The 26,571-nt window shown below is 45.4% G+C and overlaps 1 protein-coding gene across 9 annotated transcripts in view; it reads right to left on the reverse strand.

The window, feature by feature from the left end:
* CELF4 (CUGBP Elav-like family member 4) overlaps window positions 1-26,571 on the reverse strand; it is an 892,259-nt gene that overhangs the window by 75,161 nt on the left and 790,527 nt on the right. For 4 of the 9 annotated variants that reach the window (XR_014711730.1, XM_084628820.1, XM_084628815.1 and 1 more), the window contains exons 9-11: window positions 14,567-14,632; window positions 11,163-11,243; window positions 4,495-4,638 (exon numbers count right to left, since the gene is read on the reverse strand). Coding sequence is in view for 8 of the 9 variants with exons in the window: in XM_084628820.1 (XP_084484946.1) it covers window positions 4,495-4,638; window positions 11,163-11,243; window positions 14,567-14,632 (291 nt within the window). In the remaining variant the exon portion in view is untranslated. The remainder of the gene's footprint in view (window positions 1-4,494; window positions 4,639-11,162; window positions 11,244-14,566; window positions 14,633-26,571) is intronic. The other 5 variants (XM_084628816.1, XM_084628818.1, XM_084628817.1 and 2 more) reach the window with 3 other exon arrangements.

The following is a 26,571-nucleotide window of genomic DNA, read 5'->3' on the forward strand; positions in this document are numbered from 1 at the left end:
TGAAGTTCTAAGCTACTCGGGGCAGGAGGTCTGCTCTTCGTTCAGTTCTTTTACATCCTGTGCATCACTGTGCATCTTTAGAGTGCAACATACATACACTACTCAGAGAGATGATGACAGATTTGCCTCTTCTGTGCCAAACCTTGTGAAAAATACTGCAGGATCTTACAGCAAGGATAACTAGAGCTGGTTGAGAAATGAAAAGAAATTGTTGATTTTTTGGGAAACTTTTTCTTAAAGTTTCATCAAAATTTTGATTTTTTGATACGTTTAACCTTTCTATAAACTGGTTAAAACAGGATATTTTTTCATGCACAATTTTAAAAAAAACATTGGTCTCAATTTCAATTTTTGTGACCAGATTGAGGAACGACATTTTTATCATATAAGCACTGAGTGTCTATTATTATTTGTTTGATCTGGTCCCAGCAGAATCATATTTTTATTATAAGTGAAGATATGAGAACGTCCTCATTCACAGGGAAAGGTGCCTGCTTCAAGTTGCAGTGGGGGAGGTTTAGATTGGATATTAGGAAAAACTTTTTCACTAAGAGGGTGGTGAAACACTGGAATATGTTACCTAGGGAGGTGGTAGAATCTCCTTCCTTAGAGGTTTTTAAGGTCAGGCTTGACAAAGCCCTGGCTGGGATGATTTAACTGGGAATTGGTCCTGCTTCGAGCAGGGGGTTGGACTAGATGACCTCCTGGGGTCCCTTCCAACCCTGATATTCTATGATTCTATGATTCTATTGCACCATAAGAAGTATGGAAGGGCAAGTTAAAAAGGGATGGATGGATGATCTAATGATCCCATATAGAACTCTAGAGTCCTGCTGGAAAAACACAACTGAGACTTGTGCAGGCATGTTTTTGCATGGTGCATGGTAAAGAGCACAAAGCTGCTGCAATTTAATACAAGTGGATACTATGGGAGAAACGTTGAGTCTGGGAATAGCATCCTGAACTATAAAGTTAAACCCTCTGCACAGCCACTCTATGGCTTGTAAAAACACAGGGTAAAAAACAGGGCATGGAGTGGGCGTCGCTGAGATATGGAGATAAATCAACACATCAACATGCAAATTAAATTGAAATATTAATTTTTCAGTTTGATTTTTAAGTAAAATACATCAGTTTTTGGCATAAAAAAATCTAAAGAACTCAAATTTTATTTAACCTAAAAAAGATTTTTTAAATACTAATCTTTCTTTCGTTCTTTCTTTTACTGGAAACAATTTTTGAAAAATGTTTTGTTTTCTTATTTTATGAAAAAGTAAAAAAAAAAAAATTCTCAGGAAGTATAAAAAACAAAAAAAATTCTGTGCAAAATAATTGTCCTTTTTCAACCATTTCTAATTATCATATCTGAATACTCACTACTCCCATATCTGTGTAACAGCAAACTGCAAATCAGAGACCAGCAGCACTGCCAACCCCAAACATTCAAAAATCAAGAGGTTGGCTTACAATCATGATACTGTTAAAAATAACTTATGAATTCTTTTTTATTATGCCTGCTGTGGTTATGTTTTCAAGCTTTTCTCTGCAACTACGAGGACAAAAACTTATTTTTAAAAAAAGAAAGTGGAGACATTCCTAATCACATGCCTCCAGGAGCTGGAACTTTAAGAAAAGCACCCAATATTCTGAGACTCACAATAAATCACTGGGTTTGGCAGCACTGTAAGCACGGAAGCAAACTCTCCATCTTGCAAGAACAGCATGGGTTGTACAAGGTATTTATCACCATGTACCAAGGCAACTCACAACTGTTTCTGACCAGCACTCTCCATGCTGCAGTTTTCCCCACCAGCAAGTAAGCACTGAGCAGAGCTGTTTGGGAAGTGCGTTTTGTTCCCATGACAACACTTAGATGAATTTTTTTCTACAAAAGATTTTGGGCTCTTGTTGGAAAAAAACAAACAAAACAAAATGCATACATTGACTTGTTTTGCTTTTGCTTTTGGTATCTGAAAAGTGAAATGTTCTGTCAGAAAATCAAGAATTTTTCAATCAAATATAATCAAAATGGGACATTTCCTGTAGGAAAAGCAATGCTGTGTTGGAAAAAAAAAAACGTTGAATGAAAAACGTGATCCAGCTCTAGGCCCACTGAAAGCAGCAAATAGACTGAGGACCTGATTCTCTGTACTTTTGCGTTGCTGTAAAACTGGCAGATTTGGCAAACTGGGAATTCCTTATATGTAGGGGGGAACCCCATGTCGTACAGACCAAATGCAATTGCTGTGTGCCACTGTCAAACCTTTAGTTACGGGGCAATGGGGCAAGGCCTAGGGAATGGTGAAAATCCCTCTATATTTTGGCTATCTCTGGCTACTAGAATGGCCCCCTTAGCTACATAGGCAGCCAAGCTCAATTCAGAGAGGATGTTCTAACTTATGCCATGGGCCCCAGCATTGTCTGGAGCTGAGAATCGGGTTCTGAGAGCCTAAATGAAGTTACCAAGCTTCTCTCCTTGTTTTTTGCTGAACTTGGGGACTAAACACCTGTGTGGGACCTTTTTACTTAGAGGTTGGGACAACCTCCTTACCCACAAGTATTTTGGTGGTTACTGCCCCAGTGGATTGCTAAATGGGTTGTTGTTTTAGGTTTCATCCGCTCTACAACATACAGTAAATAAATATTTGCATTCTCCTCCTGTTATATTGCAGCTATCATCTTTTTCATCCAAGGATCTCCAAGCACTGCATAAATATCAATGAATACCAGCACATGAGCTTGGGTTGTGTGACTATCCCCATGTTACAGATTGGTGACTAAATCACAAGGCCAGGACAGGTTAGAGATGAGAAGAGAACAGAGAGAAATCTGAACCCAGCACTCTAGCCCCCAGATGATCCTCCCACCTCACTGAGCCAGATTCTCATCTCCCTTACTCCACTGCCACACCTCCATTAACATCAACTGAGTTCCCTCTGCTTTACACCTCTGTCTGGAGGAGGAGAACCAGGTCCATTAGTTCTCTATAAAGAAGAGCGTGGAGACAGCCATTTCACTGCCAGAAGCTCCAACTTGACTGTCCCACGCTATGGATACCATCAGCGTGTTATCTATCATTTACACCTAGAAGTAGGATGGTCCTTCCATTTGGGCAGGACACCACTGGGGCTGTAAACAAGAAGGGGCTGGGACTGAGTCATAAGTGTAACGCTTATTTGAAATCCCCCAAGATGAATCCTCATACTGGGCCCCTCCACGCTCAGTGCCCAAGAGTTAATGAGAGCAGAAGGGCGTGAAGATAACAATTGCTGGCTGAGACAAACTCTGTGTTCCCGCCCATTATGAGGAGCTCAGTGGTCTGTCCAAAGTCACATTCAGATGCTCTCTGGATGGACAGGAAGAACTGTATAGACCAGCAGCTGTTGGGGCCAAGAACTCCCGGTGGCTAGTCAGTCCAAGCCAGCTGACTGCTTTCAGCACGGCACTGATTTCCAGTGGGAAACCGGCCAAGAGAAGTTGGAAGGGTTGTCTGAGGGGGAAAGGTGGAGGAGACCAGGGAGGGAACGGGCAAGGGAGACATGGTGTGGAGATTGACAGAAGCATCAAAACCAAAAGAAAATAAAAGTCTGATATATGGAGGGATCCCCCAGAAGCTGGCTCCAGACCAGCAGCCGGCAGAGAATCCTCTGAGTCAGGGCAATTAAAAAATATAATTTGCCCCATTGCACCTCGTAAAGGGCATGTGTGCAAAGAGCAAGGGACGGCAGGAACCACATGGCAGATCCCAGTGGTGAGCGCGGGGACATCAGAGAGAAAGTACACCCCGAGAGACACCCACCACCCCGGGAAACTGCGGTTCAGAGGGAGGGGAACTGGTGAGGAGAGGTACATGGATGAACGTGGACAGGGTCCCGCTCTGCCCCACAACAGCAGTGGAGTGAGTGTGACATTTACAGCAGCATGATAAGAATTTGAGATGGGGAGGGGAGATCCTGCAGAGAATTAAAACACAGATCTCACGTCTGCCTGCTGGCAGGGCCTTGAAGCAGACCTCTCTTAGTGGCTTACACTCAGAAGGTCAGATCTTTAGCAGAGAGAAATCAGCATGGCTCCCCTGCAGTCTAATGCATTACATCAGCTGGTGATCTGGCCCAAAGAGCCTTTCTTTCCCCTACTGCCTGATTTTCCTCCCCCTGGGCCTTGTACTTTCTCCCCCGACCAACCACACTGCCACAAACCCATCCCCCGACCCCACTGGCTTCTCTCCAAACGCTTGTTTTGGGGATTTTTCTCCCCTGTAGCCAGCAGCCGGAATGTCCATCTGCTAGCAACCTTCCAAACCTTTGTCTCTGAGCCGCGCACACAGTTCTGAGCATGAGACGATTAAGGGGAGGGGGAAGGGAGAAAAAAGTATCGACAGAAGTAAATCGAGAAATCAAAAAACGTAAGCAAAGAGAAAGCAGTTCGAAAGGCAAAGTGTTCAGAGAAAGCCCTTTCCTGGATGAATCTAATTGTTTTGTTATCTTTACCCACCAAAGCATTTACTTTGGTTTGTCGCCCGATCCACAAACACTTTCGAGGAGATGACATTACCGAAAGGCAGGAACATCTGCATCAGCTCAGCATCCCCAAACTCCTGGGGCAGATGGTAGATAAACAGGTTACAGCCCTCTGGTCCTGCAGGTGAGATGGGAAAGAGAAGAAGGGAGGAGGTTTGAATAAAGAGTACCTGGATTGGACACGCCTCTTTCTCTTCTCAGCTACCTTCTGCTGGGGTGGAATGTTCCACGGTAGAATATTCCCTAACAGTACTTCTGTATGGTCTATGTTTTAAATGCATCCAGCAACAGGGGTGGGGGTGTGAGGGGGGCCTTCCACCACTTCCTTTGGCAGACTGCTAAGATCTTGCCACTAGACTTCCTCAGTGGAGGGGATCTGGCTGTGGGGATCAACTTCCACAGGTGTTTTGGCCAATCCAGGCTCTGACCCACCAAATAACCAAAGTGACATTTACAACAGCTGCCTACCCTCCCTCCAAAAAAATCCTCAACCCAAGCCAAGTTTCTTATGACCAGAGAAGGGAGGAGACCAGGAGACCCCATGGGGACCTTGCTATGCAAATCTAAGCAACATGCCAGGTGATCAAATACCACAGGGATGGCATTAGCATAGAACTGATAGCGAGGCAGCTAGATAGAGTGGTATGTATGGAGATGGAAAGAAAGAAGCATTTCTTGGTATTCCGTTCAGAATTTTTCTTTGCTTCGTTCACTCTCATTAACCCTAGTTCTACCTCCCCCCACATCCATCTTTTTGGACCACTCTGAATGGTCCCCCTCCCTCCCTGGTGTTTATAGGCGGAACGTCAGTCATCTTTGTCAAACACCTGTTGAGGCAATTGGTGATGATGAGTGGGAACAGACACAGAAACACATGGCATTCTATATTCAGCCCCCTGCCTCTTTGCCCAGACTCAGACAGAACCTGGCCAGGCTTGAAACCCTGAAGCTCACCCTGAAGAATGACTACCTCCACCCCCCCCCCCGAAATTCATATTCTACACGTTGGTTCCAGGCAGGGACCTGCCATTCTCTTCCTGGTGCTGCAATAGATGCCCGAGCAAGAATTCTGGCAGCCTTTTGCAGCATGCAGTAGACTCTAACCTGAAGCTGGTTGGGAAAATTGTGATGGAGCAGTTTTCCATTGGAAAATGCAGTTCTGTCAAAATGAAAATGCTTTGCAAAATCACATAGATTTCGCTGAAATTTTGTTTCAGAACAAAAGTGTGTGTGTGTGTGTGGAAAAGCTCCAACAGTGTTGAAGTGTCCTGGTTTTGACATTTTTGGAATGAAACATTTTGATTTTTCCTTTCAAAATGACTTTTCATTTCAAGTTATGTAATGTATTGTAATTTATACGACAGAATTAAAAAAAATCAAAATGGAAACAAAACAGAAAATTTCATTTTGGATAGATCAAGACATTTCAGTTTTGTCAAAATGGAAAGTTTCGGTCAATCTTAAATGAATTGTTTTTGGTATTTTCTTTCGTGGATCATTTTGAAATCTTCAGGTTTCATCCTGATCTGGAACTAAAACAAATGTCGCAATCCCAAACTCCTCCATGAAATGAAGTTTCCGGTTTCTGCCCTGTTCTATTCTTAAGAATATAGGAACGGCCATAGTGGGTCAGACCAATTGTCCATCTCGCCCTGTATTCTGTCTTCCGGCAGTGGTAAATGCCAGGTGCTTCAGAGGGAATGACCATAACAGAGCAATAACTGAGTGATCCAGCTTCTGGCAATCAACGGTTTAAGAACAGCAAGAGCATCGGGTTGCATTCCTGACCATCTTGGCTAAAGCCACTGATGGACCTATCTTCCATGAACATATCTAGTTCTTATTTGAACCCAGTTATACTTTTGACCTTAACTCTAAAGGTAGCTCACTTTTGCTAGCCAGTGTATGGGAGGGCCAATTCCTGTGCATGCTTTTGGGGATGCTCTCCGAGCACCCAGCTGTGCTCCCAGTCCTGACTGTGAGAAAGACACAAAGGGTGAGGGGGAAGATCCTTGTGTCTCCCTTGACCACCAGTATGCACCTCTCTGACCCAGCAAAGCAGGGCTTCTATCATTTATTGCTGGAGCACAGTACGAAGTAGGGAAAGAAAAGGATTTTAATGCTCTCACTTTCTTCATCAGGGCATAATTATAGTGTCGTAACACAGCAAATTACAACTTTGCCTTTCCTATTGGGGAGGGGAGTTCGCCTAGGCGCTCCCACCTTTTATTGGCCATTACTCATTCCCCTGGCTGGCAGGATAAGTACGGTGAAGTCAGGATTCTGACAGATGCCCATTTAAAGCTCATTAAAATTCCTGGGCCTCAGCGTGATTGAAGTCACAGGCTCTCCACATTTCCTTTTGGATTAATGGAAAATGAAGCCTTAATGAATATTTGCTAAGCACAATTTTCCCCACTAATTTGCTAAAAGGACTGTCAGGAAGGAACAGCCGATCCTTTGCATTTTGTGCATTTCCTAGAGGTTGCTGAAGAGTTTATTCCATATGGGGGGATGCCAGTGAACCAGGATAATTAACTAATTAGGCACCCGGTTGTCTGTTTAGCTAAATTACTTTTGAACCTGAGTGGCCATACAAATCATACAAAGATTTACCCTACATCTGTACCTTTTTCAGGGTTATCCCCTCCCTTCTCTAGTGACTGCTGTTCTATCTCCAGGAAAGAGAGATGCAATTCAGTTCAGTTCAATGAGACTTTATTGGAGAGACGGGAAAAAAATTCAATTAAGTTTTTGTTGAAAAATGTATTTTTCAAGGCTTGAAACTGGGTCAAATTTGACAAATAGCTTTGATTGAAATTTGTTTTTTGAAAGAGTCGAAACCACATGTTTTCACTTCTTTGTTTTGAAACATTTCGTTTTAACTTTTTGATTCAAAACATCATGTTGGTTTCAAATGCGGCCAATTTAAAAAAGCCCATGCACGCCCCCAAAAGAGGGTGAAAAACACCCAAAATGGTGGAATCAAAATGAAGAACAAAAAAAAAAAAATTCATTTGGAGTCAACTAAAAATGTCAACTTGAAATCAATTGAAAAACCTAAAAAAACAAAAACAAAAACTCATTTCAGTTCAACGTGAAATGTTTCAGCCCACTGAAAATCATTTTTTTGTTTTTTTTTTATTTGATGAAAAAAATTATTTTGGTTTAAATGGAACTGGATTTTTTTTAACTCTATTTGATCAGGAATAGACAAATGTTGCCAAAGCATGAGATGAAGACAGATCTCTCAGGTACCTGATAGAGGTGGGTGAGATCTCCCAGGAGAGAGAGATGGACAGATGCATTCCCTGAAGTCTTGGATATATTGTACATTAGTGGGAATCCTACCCGGTTGTAATCTGACCTGGGATGTACCTAGCGAAACCGATGAAGGCTTAGAAATAGTTAGTTGAAACAGGGAATGAGGTCCTGAACTTTAGCCTTCCCCAGGTTTGAAAGTTGGACCCACGGTGAGGAAACCTTTATACGTTAGGCCTGAAATCAGCATTGTCTGATTCCACTGTGGGATCAAGCACAAAAGAGGAAGATGGAAGGAAGCAAAGCCCCTGCTTAAAATGCAGCCATGTTCTGAACCGTGACTGTGACTGTAACAGCATGGAGTCCCACAGAGAATCATAGGACTGGAAGGGACCTCGAGAGGTCTTCTAGTCCAGTCCCCTGCACTCACTGATTCTATCTCAGTGAATCAGATCCAATTTGTTCAGTTCTCAAATCAAAAGAGTCTTTTCTAATTGCCAGCCCTGCAAACTGAAAAAAACTCAGCTGGGATTGTTTGGCTTGTTATACTATACCACCACCAGCAATAACGATGTGGTAATCAGAATTCAGGTGACAAGCCATTTTTTATCTGCCTGCCTGTCTATCCACCCATTCATCTATGTGTCTTCTATCACAAGTAGTAGTTAACCACCCCGTTGTTGTTGAAGAGCTAACAAAACAACCTCTCTCTCCTTTGCCTTATCTGCAGGAGTAAAACTGAATAGTTTGTGCGTGTGTGTGTGTGCGTGTGTGTGTGTGTGTGTGTGAGAGAGAGAGAGAGAGAGAGGAACGTACTGAGAGAAAGCTAAATCAAAGAAACGAGTTATGTGTTTATTTCTGAATGCTGTTAAGCCCATGGTCTTTCTCACTTCTTGTGACAATGAGTTCCATAGTCTAGGCCCAGCAGCTAGGGAAGTTCTGTCTCCCATAATCATGAGTTTCCGTCTTACTAGTCAAGAGTTTCATGGTTTCTATGGAAAGTAGCTGTCATGGGAAATCAGGGCCAGAGAGAGAGAGAGAGGACATCTCTCCATTAGTTAGGGTCACTCTCATGAAGGGATTTGAATATCAGGACAAAGAGCTTGAGTTGGACTTTGTATTCAGTGGGGAGCCAGTGCGGAGAGAAGAGCACTGGGTTGATGTGTACCTGGAGATCTGTGTAGTTGCACTGAGAGTTTAGGGCCACAGAGTAGCTGTCAATGGCTCACTGTCATACTGGAGGAATCCTGCAGGGGTCCCTCCTGGGTTCTGTACTAGCCAATATTTTCATTAATGACTTGGATAATGGCTTGAAGAGTATGCTTGTAACATTTGCAGATGACACCAAGATGGGATGGGTTGCAATTACTTTGGAGGACAGGATTAGAATTCAAAATTACCTTGACAAATTGGATGATTAGTCTGAAATCAACAAGATGAAATTCAGTAAACATAAGTGCAAAGTATTATACTTAGGAAGGAAAAAGCAAGTGCACAGATGCAAAATGGGGAACAACTGGATAGGCAGTAGCACTGCTGAAAAGGGCTTGGGAGAGACAGTAGATTACAAATTGCAAAGGAGCCAACAACGGGATGCTGTTGCAAAAAAGACAAATCTCATTCTGGGTGTATTAACAGGAGTGTTGTACTAAGTCATGGGAGGTAATTGTCCGGCCCCACTCAGCACTGGTGAGGTCTCAGCTGGAGTGCTGTGTCTAGCTCTGGGCACCACACCTTAGGAAAGATGTGGATAAATTGGAGAGAGTCCAGAAGAGGGCAACAAAAATAATAAAAGGTTTAGAAAACCTGATCTATGAGGAAAAGTTAAAAAATCTGGGTATGTTTAGTCTTGAGAAAAGCAGACGGAGGGGGCAATCTGATAACAGTCTTCAAATCTGTTAAGGGCTGTTATAAAGAGGACAGTGATTAATTGTTCTCCATGTCCACTGATGGTAGAACAAGAAGTAATGGGCTTAATCTGCAGCAAGCGAGATTTAGGTTAAACATTAAGAAAACTTTCTAATGGTAAGCGCAGTTAAGCTCTGGAATAGGCTTCCAAGGGAGGCTGTGGATTTCCTGTCATTGGAGGTTTTTAAGAACAAGTTAGACAACCCACCTGTCAGGGATGGTCTCAGCACAGGGGGCTGAACTAGATGACCTCTTGAAGTCCCTTCCAGCCCTTTATTTCTATGATCTGAGACCACACACCCCAGTCTTTCCCATTGAATTCAGTGAGGTTGCAAGTCAGTTCAATTACTACCTCTTTCCTGGCAGTGCTAATGATATTTTACAAAGCAGGACAGAATCAAGTTCACTCTCCCATAGCTGCCCCGCTCTGTTGTACTAACACCGAAATGAGCCAATGTGACTCAAAGACACAGAGGGTGTGATTCTGATCTCACACTGGTGTAACTCCACAGACTTCAAAGAACTTATTCTTAATTGACCTCCGCGTAAGTGAGAGGCAAAGCAGCCCCTCAGGGAGCAGAGAGGCTGACTTTTATACACAATCACTATTATGACCATCAGTGCACTTTAAGCAGAAATATCCGCAATCCAGGCCAAAGGGAAAGCAATAGGACAAAGGTGGGAGATGAATGGATTCCATATTATATGCCAATGTTTTCTTCAGTATGGAAACCTCCTCTTCTCATATAAATTCCACTTGTAGGGCGTGCAGCAGTGGAAATTTGCATCTAGTTGAGCCTGACTGATTGAAATGCTCCACCAAAATGCATCCGTTTCAAATGTTCTCATGAAATGAAAATCCCAAAGAACTTACAGTTGGAACCATCATAATGTTTCATTTCGATATTGTCGTTTCGCTGAGTTTTGTTTTGACTTTCGTATTGTGTTAAAATATTCAACGGTGTATGTTATAGACAATGGTAAATGTGCTATATACAATGAAAGATTAAAACCAACGTTTTACTGTAGTGTGCACGTTGACAACGGAATGGAGCAGAACGACACCACCGATACCAAATGTTTTGACACGATTGAAATGAACCGTTTCAAATTTGGTCAGAACAGACACATTCCCGTTTTGATCTGGACGAAATGGGCCTTTTCAAGGAACGCTTTTTTTGACCCGCCACAGCTGGCCTTTACTGTACGCAACATAATTAAACCTTCTGAATTATGCTGCCCTCTAGTGGCTGCAGCCCGGGGAGGACCTAAGCACATACCCCGCAAGCGTGACCGTTTCCATAGGTTACCAGTAATGCCCGATGATATTACACAACAGATGGAGAGTGGATGAGGAGAGGGTCCAACATGATGAGGCGTTTTCAGGGCTCTATGTAACTTGGGGGTTGGGGGAATACAATGCAATAGGGATGACTTACTAGATATGGAAGAGAGAACAGCCTGTTTACTTACCTTCTCTCTGTTGCTGTGGGATCATGGGAGGCGGCTGTGGAAACGCTTGGCTAATCTGGCCATAAGCAGCAGGATAAGCAGCTATAGGAGAAAGAAGAGGAGAGAAGAAAGATCGAAGATTTCAGCAATGGGGAGTCAAGACCTTTCATCCCAATAACCACACCAAGCTCTTTTTCTGTTCAGCCCATTTGTTTTGGCTGCAATAGCCATATGGGGGAGAAGCACGTACTCAAATGGCAGGGATATCACAGTGCAGGTTAAAATGCCAGGCTTTGGCAGGTCTAGGAGTCCTTTGCTTTGGGCACTGACAGTCACTTGGACTTAATCAACTGCAACACTTCAGGCCAGATCTTCAGCTTGTATAAACAGGGGGAACCCTGTAAAGGTCAATGAAGCTCCCCCAGTTAAAGGTCCGGCCCCTTTTTTGATTCAGGAGTGGAGTGGTGAATATCTGGATTTACAACAGTGAGTCTCAAAACGTCCTGCCCTGCAGAGCTCACAGGAAAACGAGGCACTTCTGCAGCACCTTTAATGTGATGGTCCTAATGCACATTACAAACATTAGCTAATTCATCCTGACTCAAGCACTGGTAGGTATTATCTGTCCTCTCGTTTTCCAGATGGAGAGACTAAAGCACAAGCAGGCTAACCTTGAGGTGTCCCCTGTGGGATCACATGGGAAGGACAGTCTTGCATCACAGCCCACATTTGACACTCTAGACCTTTGGACAGTGGGACAAGATACACATGAAGATGCCTTTGAATTCTGACCTACACTGAGCATGCTGACTCCCGCGGGAGTTGTGTGCGCGTGTATGTGTGGGTGTGGAGCAGATATGAAGGAAGGAATTGCCCCACATTGGGGCACTGCAGAGGGGGATGTATATTAAGAAGCATCAAGGAGGGATCCCATTTCATTGTTAAGGCCTGAAGGAATCAGTTGTTATTGATATGAACCAAAACACCGTTTTAACCGACAGGAAGTGAATTTCAGGTAGATAGTGCCATGTAGCAGAGGATTTTCTAGGGTTGGATGGCAGGGGGCCAGCTGGAGAATGCTAGGCTGGGGAGGAGGGACAGCTTCTAGACAACAGGAGGTGGATCCAGGTCGGGCTTCTTAACAGGAGTCAGCCCCACTTTCTCTCTCCCTGGCCTGCCCTTCTGATATGACCCATCTCCCACTACAGCTGGTCCCAGTGGCTGACATCTCCCCCCTCGAGGTTCTGCTTTGCTCTCCCCACATTTTGCTTTGAGTTTCTGGTCCAGGATGGGGGGGTGCAAATCCCGTTTGCCCATACAACAGGCACCCTTGTCTAGTGTCCTTTTGCCATTACATGCTTTGCACGCGAGAGAGAATGGATGGGTCAAGGACGAGCTATTTTAGACTGGCCCTCGAGGAGTGGCTTGGAAAAGGAGCCTGAAGTTATCACATGGATTTGCTGGATTCCTAGCAATGGGGAGGCAGATTCGCTATGGGACTTGAAGAATGTGCCCTATATTGTCTGCCATATTATCTCATCACTTCAAGCTCTTCCTGCCATCTGCTCAGTAGACTTTGAAAGGGATGGGGTTGGTTCAGGCACTTGTGGGGAGGGTCTGGGGCAAGTATCTGGGGCTTTGGGCTTCCTAACACAGGGAAGGTGATGGCAGGATGGGGTTTATCGCCTAAGCCAACAAGAGTAGCTCAGCCAGGGAAAGGTTCGGACACAAAGAGGTCCCTCCTGCTGGAAGCCCACACTGACCTTCTCACACAGCACAACCACCGCTCAGGCTTTTGGGGCCTCATTTTGTCCTTTTGCACATTACGCTGCCATGGTGATGGGCCCCCCGACTGGCTAAGCCTCATGGACTGGCTGACGCTGCATTCCCCAAACTCCCCTTGGCATTCTAAGGGCATAAAGGTGGCAGGATGGGGCCACTAAAACACCCTTTCTACAAAGAGAGACTCATACATTGACTCACACGCACACACCCCTTCCCTTCCCCCGCTTTTCCACACAAACACATTCACGCTGATTCTCATGCTGCTACACACTCACCCCCACCCCCGCCTCCCCAGATGGTCTCTCACACACTCACTTGGATCCTCTTACACGCTCAGCAGAAGACTAGCTCACACCTACTCCCCTCCTGCTCCACAGGGTGGAAGCAGTGCTTAGCTGAGGAACAATTTTGCCACGCTCAGCTCTCCTCCCCGCCGATAGGGCAAGGGGAGCCATTTGGGCCGACAGTCAGCAGATTACATGCCTGGCTCTCAGAAACACAGCGTAAGGGCTGCCTGAGTCCCAGAGAGAGGGGAAAGGGGCCTACATGCGTGCAGAGGGGTTAATTAACAGCTCAAAGGATTGAGCTGCCGCTCATCCATCAAACTTCACGAGCAATAAATGACAATAACTAAAACACCAGCAAATGAAGCTTTACATGAAGAATTAAATTAAGTTCCCAGATACAGCCCTGACATGAGATAATAGCCATTCCTCAGCGGGAGCCCGTGGCCGCCCTAGTTACCACAGGAAATAATGACTTTGGGGTTGCGGCTTCCTCACGGTGTCAGCTTGGGTCACCTCATGAGGGGATGTTGAACACGCTCTGCGCCCAGTCATCCCAGCTGGTGTCGGTCCATCAGTTTCAAAGGAGTGACTCTGCATTGACACCGGTGTGACGGGGAGCAGAGGCTGGCCTTGTTGGGAAGCTGCTGGGAAATGTAAACCAATTTCTCAGCGGGGGAAAGGCTGGGAGAGGTTGTGTGGGGCTCTGCCATTGGCATCCCCCTCCGGCCGTTACACAAGGGAGACATTTGCACAGTGATCACAGAAAGCGGGAAGCAGAGGGGGTTATGGGCCTGGTTTTCCTCTCGCTAACTGCAGTGGAAATCTGCAATGATTCCACCACACTGATGTAAGGGCCTGATCCGGCTCCCACTGACGTCAACAGAAGCCTCAAGTTGCAGTGGGGGAGGTTTAGATTGGATATTAGGAAAAACTTTTTCACTAAGAGGGTGGTGAAACACTGGAATGCGTTACCTAGGGAGGTGGTAGAATCTCCTTCCTTAGAGGTTTTTAAGGTCAGGCTTGACAAAGCCCTGGCTGGGATGATTTAACTGGGAATTGGTCCTGCTTCAAGCAGGGGGTTGGACTAGATGACCTTCTGGGGTCCCTTCCAACCCTGATATTCTATGATTCTATGATTCTTTCCCGGCCTTTCGAGGGGAGCTGGATTGGGCCGTAGAAGCGAAGCTAGGCCCGTATGTTTTGTTGTGGGAGGAATGCAATCTCAGACCTCTCTGCCCTGGCCTGGTGCTGCCCCTGGGAATGGCTCCCTTCACCCAACCCCCTCAGGCACATTCAGCGGTTAAAGGCTTTGGGGACGTGAAAGGTTTATTGGGAGAAAGTGTTAATACTAACGACCTGCGTACTGCTGCACTCCAGCGTAGGCTTGTTGCAAGGGGTCTGCTGCAGTGGGGCTCTGTGCTGTGGAGACAGAAGAGAGAGAGGGAATAAAGGCATTAAAATATCACATTCACACTGGCTTTCTCGCCGCTTAAGTGTTTAGGGGGCGGGACAGATGAACCTGGAGAGAGAAACCCACAGAACAGGTGCGGCATATGCATCCCACACAACAAATTACACAACTCTTGTTTTACCGACCCATCACAGAAGAAGGATTTTGTCAGTCCTTGTGCAGGGGAGGGGGATGGAAATGAAACAGAGCTGAATAGCTTTTGGTCCTGAAATTGGGATGGACTTTTCATACGAGATGTTTCTCCGGAGAGCTCTGCTATTTCCCATTCTTACCATGAGAACCCATCTTGTGGGACTGGGGGACTTCTACCTTGCGCTGCCTGGCAAAACGTGACTCCAGGCATGCGCAGGTATACACGATTGATCTAGTTAGCAGCAATGCTGCACACATCAATAGTTCTTGGACTCAGCCCCGCTCCGAACAGTGCCCTGATCCTCAAGAGACAAACCTTTCTACACTGCCCTCTGGAACTCCTCTCATTCCTCTCCCGGAAGTGGAGAGATGTACAATAATAAAAGAAAAAGCAAAGAAAGGAAGAGAATCCTTTCAGAATCCTTAATGTGTGTCCTCTAGCTTTAATGTTACTCAGCCATAAGGGTCACAAGACAGACGCCTGGGGGTGTGGTGCACTGAGGCAAGAACCAACAATGTGATGAGTCTCTACTTTTTCTTACATACAATGCGTGTGTCAGGGTGAGGAGCTGTACGTGGGAGATGGAAGGTGTGAAATGAAAGGAAGAGCCTGGATTTCGCAGAGAAGTCATTATTTTCCTTATAATAATGAGCACTAGAGATAGCCCTGAGCCTATCCCAAACTTCGGGGAAAAATTTAGATCTAGACCCAACTTTGGAGTTTGTGCCCTTCTCTAACTATACCATTTATCCAACTTATTATTATTACTATTTATTTGTATTACTGTAGCACCTCAGGACCTCACTGTGCCAGGCACTGTACAAACACAGCACAAAAAGACAGTCTCTGCCCCAACAAGCTTAAAATCTTAGCACAGAACAAGAGACAACTGATGGACATGGACAGACAGATGGGGAGCAGAGAGAAACAAAAACTCATTTGATCTCTGAAGCCTCCCAGTGCCCTTTACAAAATTTTGCTTAATCTGCTGCACAAATGCAGCCACCTCTGTGGCAGAATACGGCAGCTGTTTCAAAGGGCATAGCAAGGCTGGCCAACAGCTTTAGGAGAGGAAGCAGCCAATCTCTGTGTAAGCCACTTAGTCCTCTTCTCAGTGCCTTTTCTTTCTGCACAAACCTCCTGCATGCTCGCCTAAAAGTGTTTGTTTTTGTGAAACTTTGAAGTCTAGTTCAAGTGCAGCCAGAGCAGGTAGGCTTTTTTTCTCTCCCTTTCCTCTCTGGTTGATGAAAAAAAAATACAAAAAAAAATGTTGGATAAGCTCTTTCTTTATCTGCAGCCATAAAATATTTAAAGCAAAGCTTGACTGAACCTCCAGTCCGAATGTCACCTTGGCCCTAATATTTCACTTCTTGTTATGAGTTTAATTTGTATTTATTGGTGCGGCACAGTTTTACATTTATGTGGCCCCCTCCAGGCTTTGTACTTTTAACACAATCCCTGAGGGAGCTGATACCTCCCCCCTCCCCTGTCTCCTTTCTCTGAGCATGGAGGTGTGGCTGGAGGCAAGGGCTCAGATGGCACAGCCAAGGATGTGGAGGTCTCGCAAGAAAGTCTGGTTGCCCTTGGTAAGGCGAAGGAGAGACACTGAATGTGTGACAGGGAGGAGTACAGGCTGGCTCTTATCAGCCCACTGAATTATGGGAGAGCTCTGTAGCTTCCCTGTGTGTCGCCCTTCCCATCTGATTTGAGCTGAAGTGTCAAAGAACAATATTAACCATAATGGAGGTCTTCCTAGTTGACTTGCCTCACCAGGGTTTGGGACAAGGGCAGAGGCAAGTTGCACATATCTTAGAGGGCAGAACCCAACTCTGGCCAGCTCTCAGACTGAGTTTAAAGCATCTCTTTGACTGGTTGGGCTGTGAGAATGGGTCATGTGGGTGCAGGCTTAGAACAGGGACTGGAGTCAAGATTTATGGGAGCCAGCTTTGCCACAGACTGACTGAGGACAAGTCTTTAGGAGGGGTCTACACTGAGATGTAAGGCCAGGGTTAGCAGAGCTTGAGTTAGCAGACCCAGGTTTGATAACCTAGGGCTTGAGCATCTACACTCATTTGTAACCCCGGCTTAGGAATTGCTGAACCCTGGCTCCCAACTGGGGTCTCCAGCATGTACACTGCATTATGTGGGCCCAACTCCAACCATCCATATAGAAGACTTCCTCGCGCCCTCCCAAAATGTGGCCACTTTAGCACTTTGTTCGTGGTGCAGAGTAGGAAAGCTTCTTGACTGCCCACCAAACTTGACTGTCCAGAGGACAATGAAAGTCGGCCCGTGGGATTCTTCTGATGGACTCCCAGAGCACAAGTCCAGAGCACAAGTTACTGCAAGGCAATAGGGCTGGAACCCTGGGTCCCAGCTTGCCTCAGGCTCAGGCCCCAGGTGAGCACGATTTATGTGTAGACAGAATGGGGGTTAGGCTTGAGACTGAGTTCAAATCCTGGGCTTACATTGCAGGAAGTGCATCCAATGCATGGTCGTCTTAGACGATGTGTCTGCACATGTTTTTGCCCAACCCTCCTACCATCCACACACAGCCTTCAAGCACATGCTAGTTTGTGCTTTGAACCCACACTCAACTACACGGCTGAAGGTAGGGTTAAAGCCTGAGCTGTGCTTTAGCTTGGGCTGGAACCATCCCACTTTGCAGTGACGACATAGGCAAGATCACCCGAGTGCTGATTGTCCCCCACTGCTTTCCCACAATTCTCCCTGAGGGAACAGATACCTTCTCCTGTAATTGACAGAATTGCCTGGGAAATAATCCTAGAGTGTTTCAGCATAAAGCACCGAGGGCGAGTACAGAGGACACAGTTGTGGGGCTATGCGTAGCTGTGGGGATGCTCACACCTAAGTTAACCTGAGTGCTCAGCTGCAGATTTTGATCACCCAGGCTAACGATGCAGTGTAGACGTACCCTTAATTTATACATGCCTGAGTTTAATCTATATGTAAAATGGGTAAGTACTGTGTTGTCATAACATTCACCTCCCCTTCCAAATATGGTTTAGTCCATGCCTTGAGTGCTAGGTGAAACCTCCCAGTAATAACAAAGTCTTGTGACCACCAGAAGATCTCAAGGTGCCAGTTACAACCCTCTCTCCCCTTCTGTGTGCTGGATAAATATCTGGAGTACAGCTAGCTGGAAACATTCCAGAGAAACATTTTTTTTCTCGGAATTTGCTAATGAATCAAAATAGAAACATTTTGCAGAGATGGTTCAGTTCTGACAACATTCCTTCAGACACCAAGCAAAGCTCGGATACAACCTGCCATCTTGCCCTGCAGGCTGCTGCGGGGACATAGGCTTTCATGGTCCATGGCACCAGGGCAGCCCGTCTATGCAGGCTTCCCTGCGTTGGGGACCCCAGACCTTCCAGGGTCTGTGGATCCAGGGCAGCTGGCCAGGGACCCTACGTCTCCATCCCCTTTCACAGAGAATTTTGAAATTTGTAGTTTTCGTTCCTAATTGGAAAAAAAAACAGATTTCGAGCTATCTAAATCCTCAGCTCTATGGAATTATCTTTCTCTGCCCGCTCTAATCTGGAGCCTCCTTTTATAAAGGTACTAAGGCACAGAGAGGCTCATGATGGCCGGCTCTCACAGAGATGACAAACGCCGGCAGCCCCTATGGAATTTACTCCTCATTTCTGACAATAAGACTGGACATTAATTGTCCAGTACCAAATAGCCACTCAGTGACAGAGCTAGGAACAAAAGCAGGCTTCCTGACTCCTAGATCCCTTGGTCTGTCTCCAGCATCCATGGAAAGCTCACCTAGCCTATAAGCCACATTCTCGTCATCCGGGCCAAGGCAATCATCTTAGGAAACTTAATTTTAAATTACTTTTAACCTTTTAAGATTAAATATTAAAAAATGGCAACATGTTTTATTTAAAGGGTTTGCAACAACAGGTCCCTAAATGCAGCTCTGGTCCCTCCCACACAAAGCTTTTAGAGGTCGTAATTTTCCTCTACCTTTAGGAGACTTGTCAGCATGGGCATTATCAAACCGTGAAACTGTGGGTTTCTCACTTGATGCTGATCTCTCCATGGATCACATGGAGAATTCCCCCTGGCCCATGGAAAGTTTCCTTATTGATTTCTGTAGGCTTTGGATTGGGCTCCTGGAACGTTACTGACAGGTAAGGAAGATGCAGGAGTCTAATGCTTTCACCTTACTGCTGGCACCTGGGCATAGGCGCAGCCCCAGTCATTCTGTACAGACCTGCCAGCCAGGGAGTGGGGTCACAGAGAGGGGCGATGCCCTGTATCTCCACACTAGTAAAGAGACCTGCAGGGAGGCAACACTCCAGCAGCTTGGGGCTCTGGGAACCATACAACCAGCTTAATTCTGTACCTTATTCCTTGCCCAGACCCCTGGGAAAAGACGATGAGGTGGAAGATCAGTATTGTAATGATGCCCCTGGCTGAATCCTAATCTGTGGGGCTGAACCTCGGACCGGTGGATCTGAAAGCTTCTACTGCTTGAGCTAAAGGACCCAGCTTCCTTAGCTCAAAAGCTATAGCAGATTCATGAAGCTCTCAGCACAGACTAGGCACTAGAGGGAGACAGAGCCATGCTATGTTAATGTGTATTGCAGCCAGTTTGTATCTCAATTTACCTATAAGTGAAATGAAACAGGAGTTAGGATTTAAGATGGGCCCAAGCCACACAGTTCAGATCCAGATGCAAAGTTTCCCAGAGTTTAGTTGTGTTTGGATCTTGGGTTTTGGCTGGGGTTCATATCTCTAGTTAAAATTCAAAGTGAAGGGGATGTCTGAATTAATTCTCTGTGTCCTAACATAGGAGTGTGTGCAGGGATTTGTTTTATCACTCACCACACACATGCCCATTAACACATGTTCCACATTTTACAGGGGCTAGTCCCAGGGAATCCAGCATCCTTTCACTGGCAGGGTTCAGCTGTGGTAATGGAACAGCTCTGTTCATTGTGACAGGTTTCAGAGTAGCAGCCGCATTAGTCTGTATCCGCAAAAAAAAAAAAAAAAGGAGGACTTGTGGCACCTTAGAGACTAACAAATTTATTTGAGCATCCAATGAAGTGAGCTGTAGCTCATGAAAGCTTATGCTCAAATAAGTTTGTTAGTCTCTAAGATGCCACAAGTCCTCTTTTTCTTTTTTTCTATTCATTGTGGCATTTCCCCTTCCCTTTCTGTGTAGACACACTTCTCTTTTCTGTAGCGCTATCTTCTCCTTTACAACCAAACTTAAGCTGAAGTTGGCATGGTACAAGGTGTTGGACTGACAGCACTGGAAATGATAGGCCAAATTCAGAGATGTTGCACACAGAAGTGTAAGTTAGACACCCTTGCAATCAAACTCCCTTGCTGTCAGACTCGCATAGCTCTTACACCCATTCTGCCGATGTGCAAGGTCGTCTAAGCTGATGTCACTTACACACTGAGGATCTGGAAGATGGTGTCAGAAAAGGAGAAAGGCTATTGTTTACAGCTGATCTCAAAAGGCCAGATTGCTGGTGGAGGTTAAGTTAGCTCTGCTTAAGCCTCTTGAGCTACGTTGATGTACAGCGGCTGAGGATCTGGCCCAGTAAATGCAAGAGAAAGGTGCACTGTGCAAACAGATGTTAGTAGTAACTTTTGCTGGCAGCTCAGGGCAAGAGCCTTATCCCTGGACAGGAGACTGAGGAAAGGAGATTGCCTCGATATTAATTTGATCATTTCCATATCTCTACGGGAAAAGTCCTGCTCAGATACAATCATCTCTTTGCAAGATGACCCTGGCCAAGATGACACAAGGTGACCACAGCAGATAACCTTCCATAAACCTGAAGACATAAAGCAAGCCAATGACCTACTTTACGACCATAAATATAAATTTAACAAAGGCAGCACTAATTCGTTAGGCAGAAGTCAAGAAATGACTCCCAAGTCCTTCAAAGAAAGTAGATCCATTAATGTCACTTTCTGAATCCTTTGCCCAATGCCAAAAAAACCCCAAGGATGACTTCCCAAAGTCAGCACGAAATCCCAGCGCTTTCAAATAAATGCCAGGAAGCTTTCATGTCACTGTAACGTTTATCTGCTTTTTAAAGGGACACCCAGCTGCTTTTAGGCCCAATATTTAGCTTCCCTAGGAACATATGGGGATGATGGTTACAGAATCTAATACGTTTTCTTAAAAAGAAATTCAGTGAAAATAGTGCTTTGAAAAAGATGTAATAAATATCCCATTCCTCCCCGGGCATCAGTAACTCAAACACAACAGCTGCAAGTTAGCCAGTGTCTGGGTAACCAAAAGGTGAAACTGACTACGTACAAAAAGGGCTGGATTCTGCTCTCTTATATTTCAGGGTAAACCAGTAGGAGCTGAACTGAAGTCAATAGAGTTACACTGGTGTAGATGAGATGATTAAAATTAGGGCCTGATCCAGCTCCCATTGAAGTAAATAGGAGGCTCTCCATTTTCTTCAGTGGGATTTGGATTGGGCCCTGAGGTCCAATGTATCCAGAGTATTGTAGTTTCACTGTCCCAGGTCAGGTTTAAACACATGCAGCGTACAGGCTGCCAAGCAACTGTTATTGCTGAAATCCATTCAGTTTGATTTAAGTGAGTTCTTTGCTCCTGTGAGGTGTGGAGCAGAACGCAGCAAAGAACTGATTTTTCGGTTCAGGGACTGAATTGAAATATCTGAAAAAAAATTGGGTTTAGCTCAAAATGAAACTGAGGTTTTTTTGTTTCCCCCCAAAATGAAAAAAAAATTGTTTTGAGTGGAATGAAGCATTTTATTTCACCCCAAATGATTTCCCCCCCCCCATTTGTTTCATTTTGGGATTTTGGGGGCTTTTTCCACACTTTTTGGGGGGGTTGTTATAAATTAGCGACATATCTATATGAAATGCCATTGCCAAACGAAAAGTCAAAACTGTTTCATTTCAATCGGGTTAAAACGAATCATTTTGACTTAAAAAAAAATCCTGTTCTGTTTTTGTCTGAAACTATTTGCTGAATTTGACCCGAATTGATGAATAGTTTTGTTGCCCAGAAAAATTCATTTTTCAATTAATTTACTAGTTATCAAAAAAATTCTCCCAGCTGTATTGCTGAGCACCCTCAGGTCGCCCTATCAGAGCCAGTGATTTCACTTCCGTGGAATGATCTAGGGCAACTTTCTCTCATCTCGCCATTCTCTGCCTCAACATGGTCAATAACAGCCACGCACAAGGAATTCATTTCATTCAATCTGTTTTTCTGTGCTTCGCACGATCATTCCTTATCTATACGATGAGGGGCTCTTGCCTCAGGCTGCGGCTTCGGGACCTTTTGCGCAGCCTTGTAGAAACTTGTCCAATAAATCCGCGAGCGGTGCTAAGACCGTGTCACCTCTCACAGGGTTCCAGAGGGGTGGATATTGAAAGTGTGTATTTGGGGTTGAGTATGGTGAAGTCGGGTGATAAAAGCAGGCCATGCTGTTACCCGCTTTTCAGTTTAGAAGGAAATAAAATAATCACAAAAAGAAAACCCTCTGCAAGGTCAGGATCAAAATAAATAAATAAATAAACGAGTGGGAGGACTCTAGTCACCTTCTCCTTAAATCCAATTTAAATCACTCTCTACAGCCCTAATCTATATCCATAATTATATCATTTCGTACAACAAGCTTGCGAGAGGTCTTAAGAAATTTATGTAGATTAAAATTCATGGGTGCCATAGTACGGATTCCATATTATTAAGATTGATTAGGACAGCTGATGCTGTGATTAAAGAAGCCAGCGTTTACTGTTGTAATTAATTAGGTATTCAGACACAACAATAACTGCAATAACAGAAAGAATGTGCTGATCCGGCAGAAAACAGTGACCGATCCTGTGCTTTCTGGTCTCGTTTCGCCTTACAGGGGCAGGATGCTGTGCTGTCAAAGGCATGCTATTCCATCCTCCATGCCCTCCACACTGAGACACTCCTCACGGGACCCAGGGAACCTGTTCTTTTGGCCTCTCTCCTGCAGGGCTGAGAATCCCTGTTCCTGTCCACATGGCAAGTTCAGAGTATGTTCATGTATGTTCAGAGTAGAAAAACGAAGGGGTAAGAGGCCCCATCTGCTTTAAATTAATATAACTTGCCTCTGGGAATTCTTATCTTTACTCGCTGTGTGTCTTATGGCAAAGCCTATGTGCCCCAACGCAGATCAGGGCCCTGCTGTGCAAGGTGTTATTCAAACTCATTGTGAGCCACAAAGAGCTTCCACGCTAAATAGACACAGGGAAAACAGAGGCATGGACAGTTGAAGTGACGTGTCCAAGGTCACGCAGCAGGTCAATAGCAAAGCCAGGGATAAAGCGCAAGTCTCCTGACAGATTATTATTTATTTAAAATACACAGATATTGTGGTAGCTCCCAGAGGCTAGATAGTTTGAGTCCCTGTTGTGCTAGGTACAAACAGAGAGCAAACGACAGTCTCAGCTGTACAGGGTATGTCTACACAGCCCACGGCAGGAGCCTCTGAGCGGGGCTAGACAGATTTGGGTAGGTGGGGCTTGTGCTTCAATGCTAAAAATGACATTGTGGCTCGGGCTGGTGCCTGGGTTCTGAAGGGCTAAGGGGAAAGGGGTGTGCTTCAGAGCCACAAATCCAGCCTGAGACACAACTTAAAAGCACTCTCCACACCGCTGGTTTTAGCATGAGCCCCGCGAGTCAACCTGGGCTCGGAGACTCACTGCGGCGGGCGGCTACTGGCCATGTGGACATCCCTAAGGAGTCTAAAAGACGCCTTGACAGGTGGATGAGAGACACGAGCGGGCCTGGGCACAGGGCGGGAGAGACAGGATAAGAGACATCCCAGGATGGGGGCAGATCTGAACCAATCAGGAGCAGTGAGCCCAGCTTGCCACCCGGCTAACCATTATTAGGCTACAGTTTCCTGTAGAGGAGAGGGCTGGTGAGGGACTGGAAGGAGGACAAGGCGAGGGCTCTTTCCAGATTCTGGCTGGGAGCTTTTCCCAAGTGTAAGAGGTGGGGTAGGAGAGAATGCCAGAGAGCCCAGTGGAGAAGTAGAGAATCAAGCAAGCCAGGCTCACACCCTGGGCAGAGCACAGCGGGGAATCAACCTTGCAATGAGATATGAGGGTGGATATGTGTGGCTGTAGCCAAGATAGAAGATGCTCTTGGGTGAAAATTTTGGCAGTGTGAGCAGATTTTGGCTGCATTCCCTGGAAAAGATCTAAAAGTGACCTCTTATCAACTGTGTGGGTGAAGGAACTGCCAAGGGTACTAGCTTTGTCATCCTTTCCCTGCATGGTGATCCTGCCAGGTTCACAACACTCCCCCAGAGAAATCCTGCTGAAGTCACACTGAATCTCCATGCTTTTTTCCCCAGGCCACAGGGTGTCCTGTGTAGCTGGTGATCATAGTGCCTGTGTGTTTAATCCCACCAGGCTTGCCCAGGAGGCTTTTTATGTTGATTTCATTCTGCCATGTGGCTTTCATGCATTCATAGACTGACAGATTCCGAGGCCAGAAGGGATCACTGTGATCATCTAGTCTGGCCTCCTATATAACACAGGCCCTAGAACTTCCCCAAAATATTTCCCAGAGCAGATCTTTTAGAAAAAACATCCAATCCTGTTTTAAAATGTGTCAGTCATGGAGAATCCACCATGAACTTTGGTAAATTGTTCCAAGGTTAATTACCCTCTCTGTCAAAAATGTAGGCCTTATTTCCAGTCTAAATCTCTCTGTTTTTTACTTCCAGCCAATTGGTTTGACACCACTGTGCTCACCCCCTAATAAAAGACTGGCAGCCTGTCTACCTTCCACCTTATCAGTGGCAATCTATCCTCATCAGAGCCACTTGCTCTAGACTGGGAACTGGACCACATTGCTGTAAACTACATCCTGGCTAGTGATGTGTGCTACAAGGGATGTAACATCCGGCCAGCTCAGGAGTGTGAAGCCATATCGCCTTCTAGTGGCTGGAGTCCCACAGAGGATGTGGGAGGAGATTTTCAAAAACGCCTTGGGAATTTAGGAACAGAAATCCCACCAAACGGTGGTTTTGAAAATATGCCCCCATAACCACTAATGCTACCAAAGATAATGAGGGGACCCTAGGCACCCATGTATTCACACACCTTACACACTAGTGTAATAATATTTGTACACAATGCATCTTGTGAGGTAGCATCTGAAAACTAACACCACACCATAATATCATGGTGAAATATATGTAACAAGGTTACATGTGAAGTTATAAATGCTCTCTGTGTTATGTTACTAGAACATGTTTAAGACCAGACAGCCTAGCCCAGGTAAAGGGGATAAACAGGTTTGTTCTAGACAAAGGAATGGGGGTTTCCTTCAATTTACATATTAGCAGTAAACAAAGCCGTCAAGCTAAACCAGAGGGGGCTATCCTGAAACTGCACTCGAAAGACAAAGAATTAACATGGCTCCTGTACCCCACAGAGAGTCAGGAGGCCTTCCTGACTTTTAGGGCAAAGATAATTCCTTTGGGAATATAAGGGCCAGAGAGAGATGCCATCTTTTTCCTACACCTTAAGAAGACAAAGAAACCAAGTGATTTGATCACTGTGATGAGTCCTGGCCAGTAAAAAGCCAGAAAGGAGACTGTGGATGAGAGAAACCATCTTGAACAAAGACTCTATCTTGCTAGATTACGTTTTAGACTTTTAGGGGGGTGTTTTCATTTGTTTGTAACCACCTCTACCTTTATCCCTTTTACTTGGTATCACTTAATCCACGCTCTTTTGTTAATAAACTTGTTCTGCTGTCATGAAAAATCATCAGTGCTGGGTAAGTTCAGTAACCTGTGTGTGGTTCCAGGAAGCTGACAGGTTGGAATGTTTTGCTGACTCTGGAGAGGCACCAACTTTCCCTGCAAGGGCCCAGTGAGAGGGCCTGGTCCCTGCAGTAGGATGATTTTGGGGTGGATTCAGAGCTGGAAGGGTACCAGGAGCAGCCTGCCAGGAGTAACCAAGTTGGGAAAGACAGGGTGAGGCTTGTGAGTTTCTGGCAGACGGTTGGGGTCAGAGCTCTGGACCAAAGCTGCACGGCTACAAGACACCCAGGGTTACAAGGCAGGTGGTGACTGAAACCCTTACAGGCCTGGGTGAACCCCCAAACCTCACACATGATTCTTCTTTGCCTCAGATGGGGGAAACATGGGTTTCCAAAAGCTCCTGATTTCTAGCCCCACTGTCATCCATTCAACTGTAGCATAAACCATATCAATGACATCTGCCTGGTTCAGTAGCAATGTATGAGGAGAGGCTGAGGGAACTGGGATTATTTAGTCTGCAAAAGAGAAGAATGAGGGGGGATTTGATAGCTGCTTTCAACTACCTGAAAGGGGGTTCCAAAGAGGATGGCTCTAGACTGTTCTCAGTGGTAGCTGATGAGAGAACAAGGAGTAATGGTCTCAAGTTGCAGTGTGGGAAGTTTAGGTTGAATATTAGGGAAAACTTTTTCACCAAGAGGGTGGTGAAGCACTGGAATGAGTTACCTAGGGAGGTGGTGGAATCTCCTTCCTTAGAGGTTTTTAAGGCCTGGCTTGACAAAGCCCTGGCTGGGATGATTTAGTTGGGGTTGGTCCTGCTTTGAGCAGGGGTTGGACTAGATGACCTCCTGAGGTCCCTTCCAACCCTGATCTTCTATGATTCTATGAATGTATCAGAATGGCTGCTTTAGGAAGCCAGTAGGTTTGAAGGGCTTATTTGAAAAATTCATGGGTCTAT

The sequence above is a fragment of the Lepidochelys olivacea genome (genome assembly GCF_965140295.1).
Source record: "Lepidochelys olivacea isolate rLepOli2 genome assembly, chromosome: 5".
In the NCBI taxonomy this organism is placed as follows: domain Eukaryota; kingdom Metazoa; phylum Chordata; order Testudines; family Cheloniidae; genus Lepidochelys; species Lepidochelys olivacea.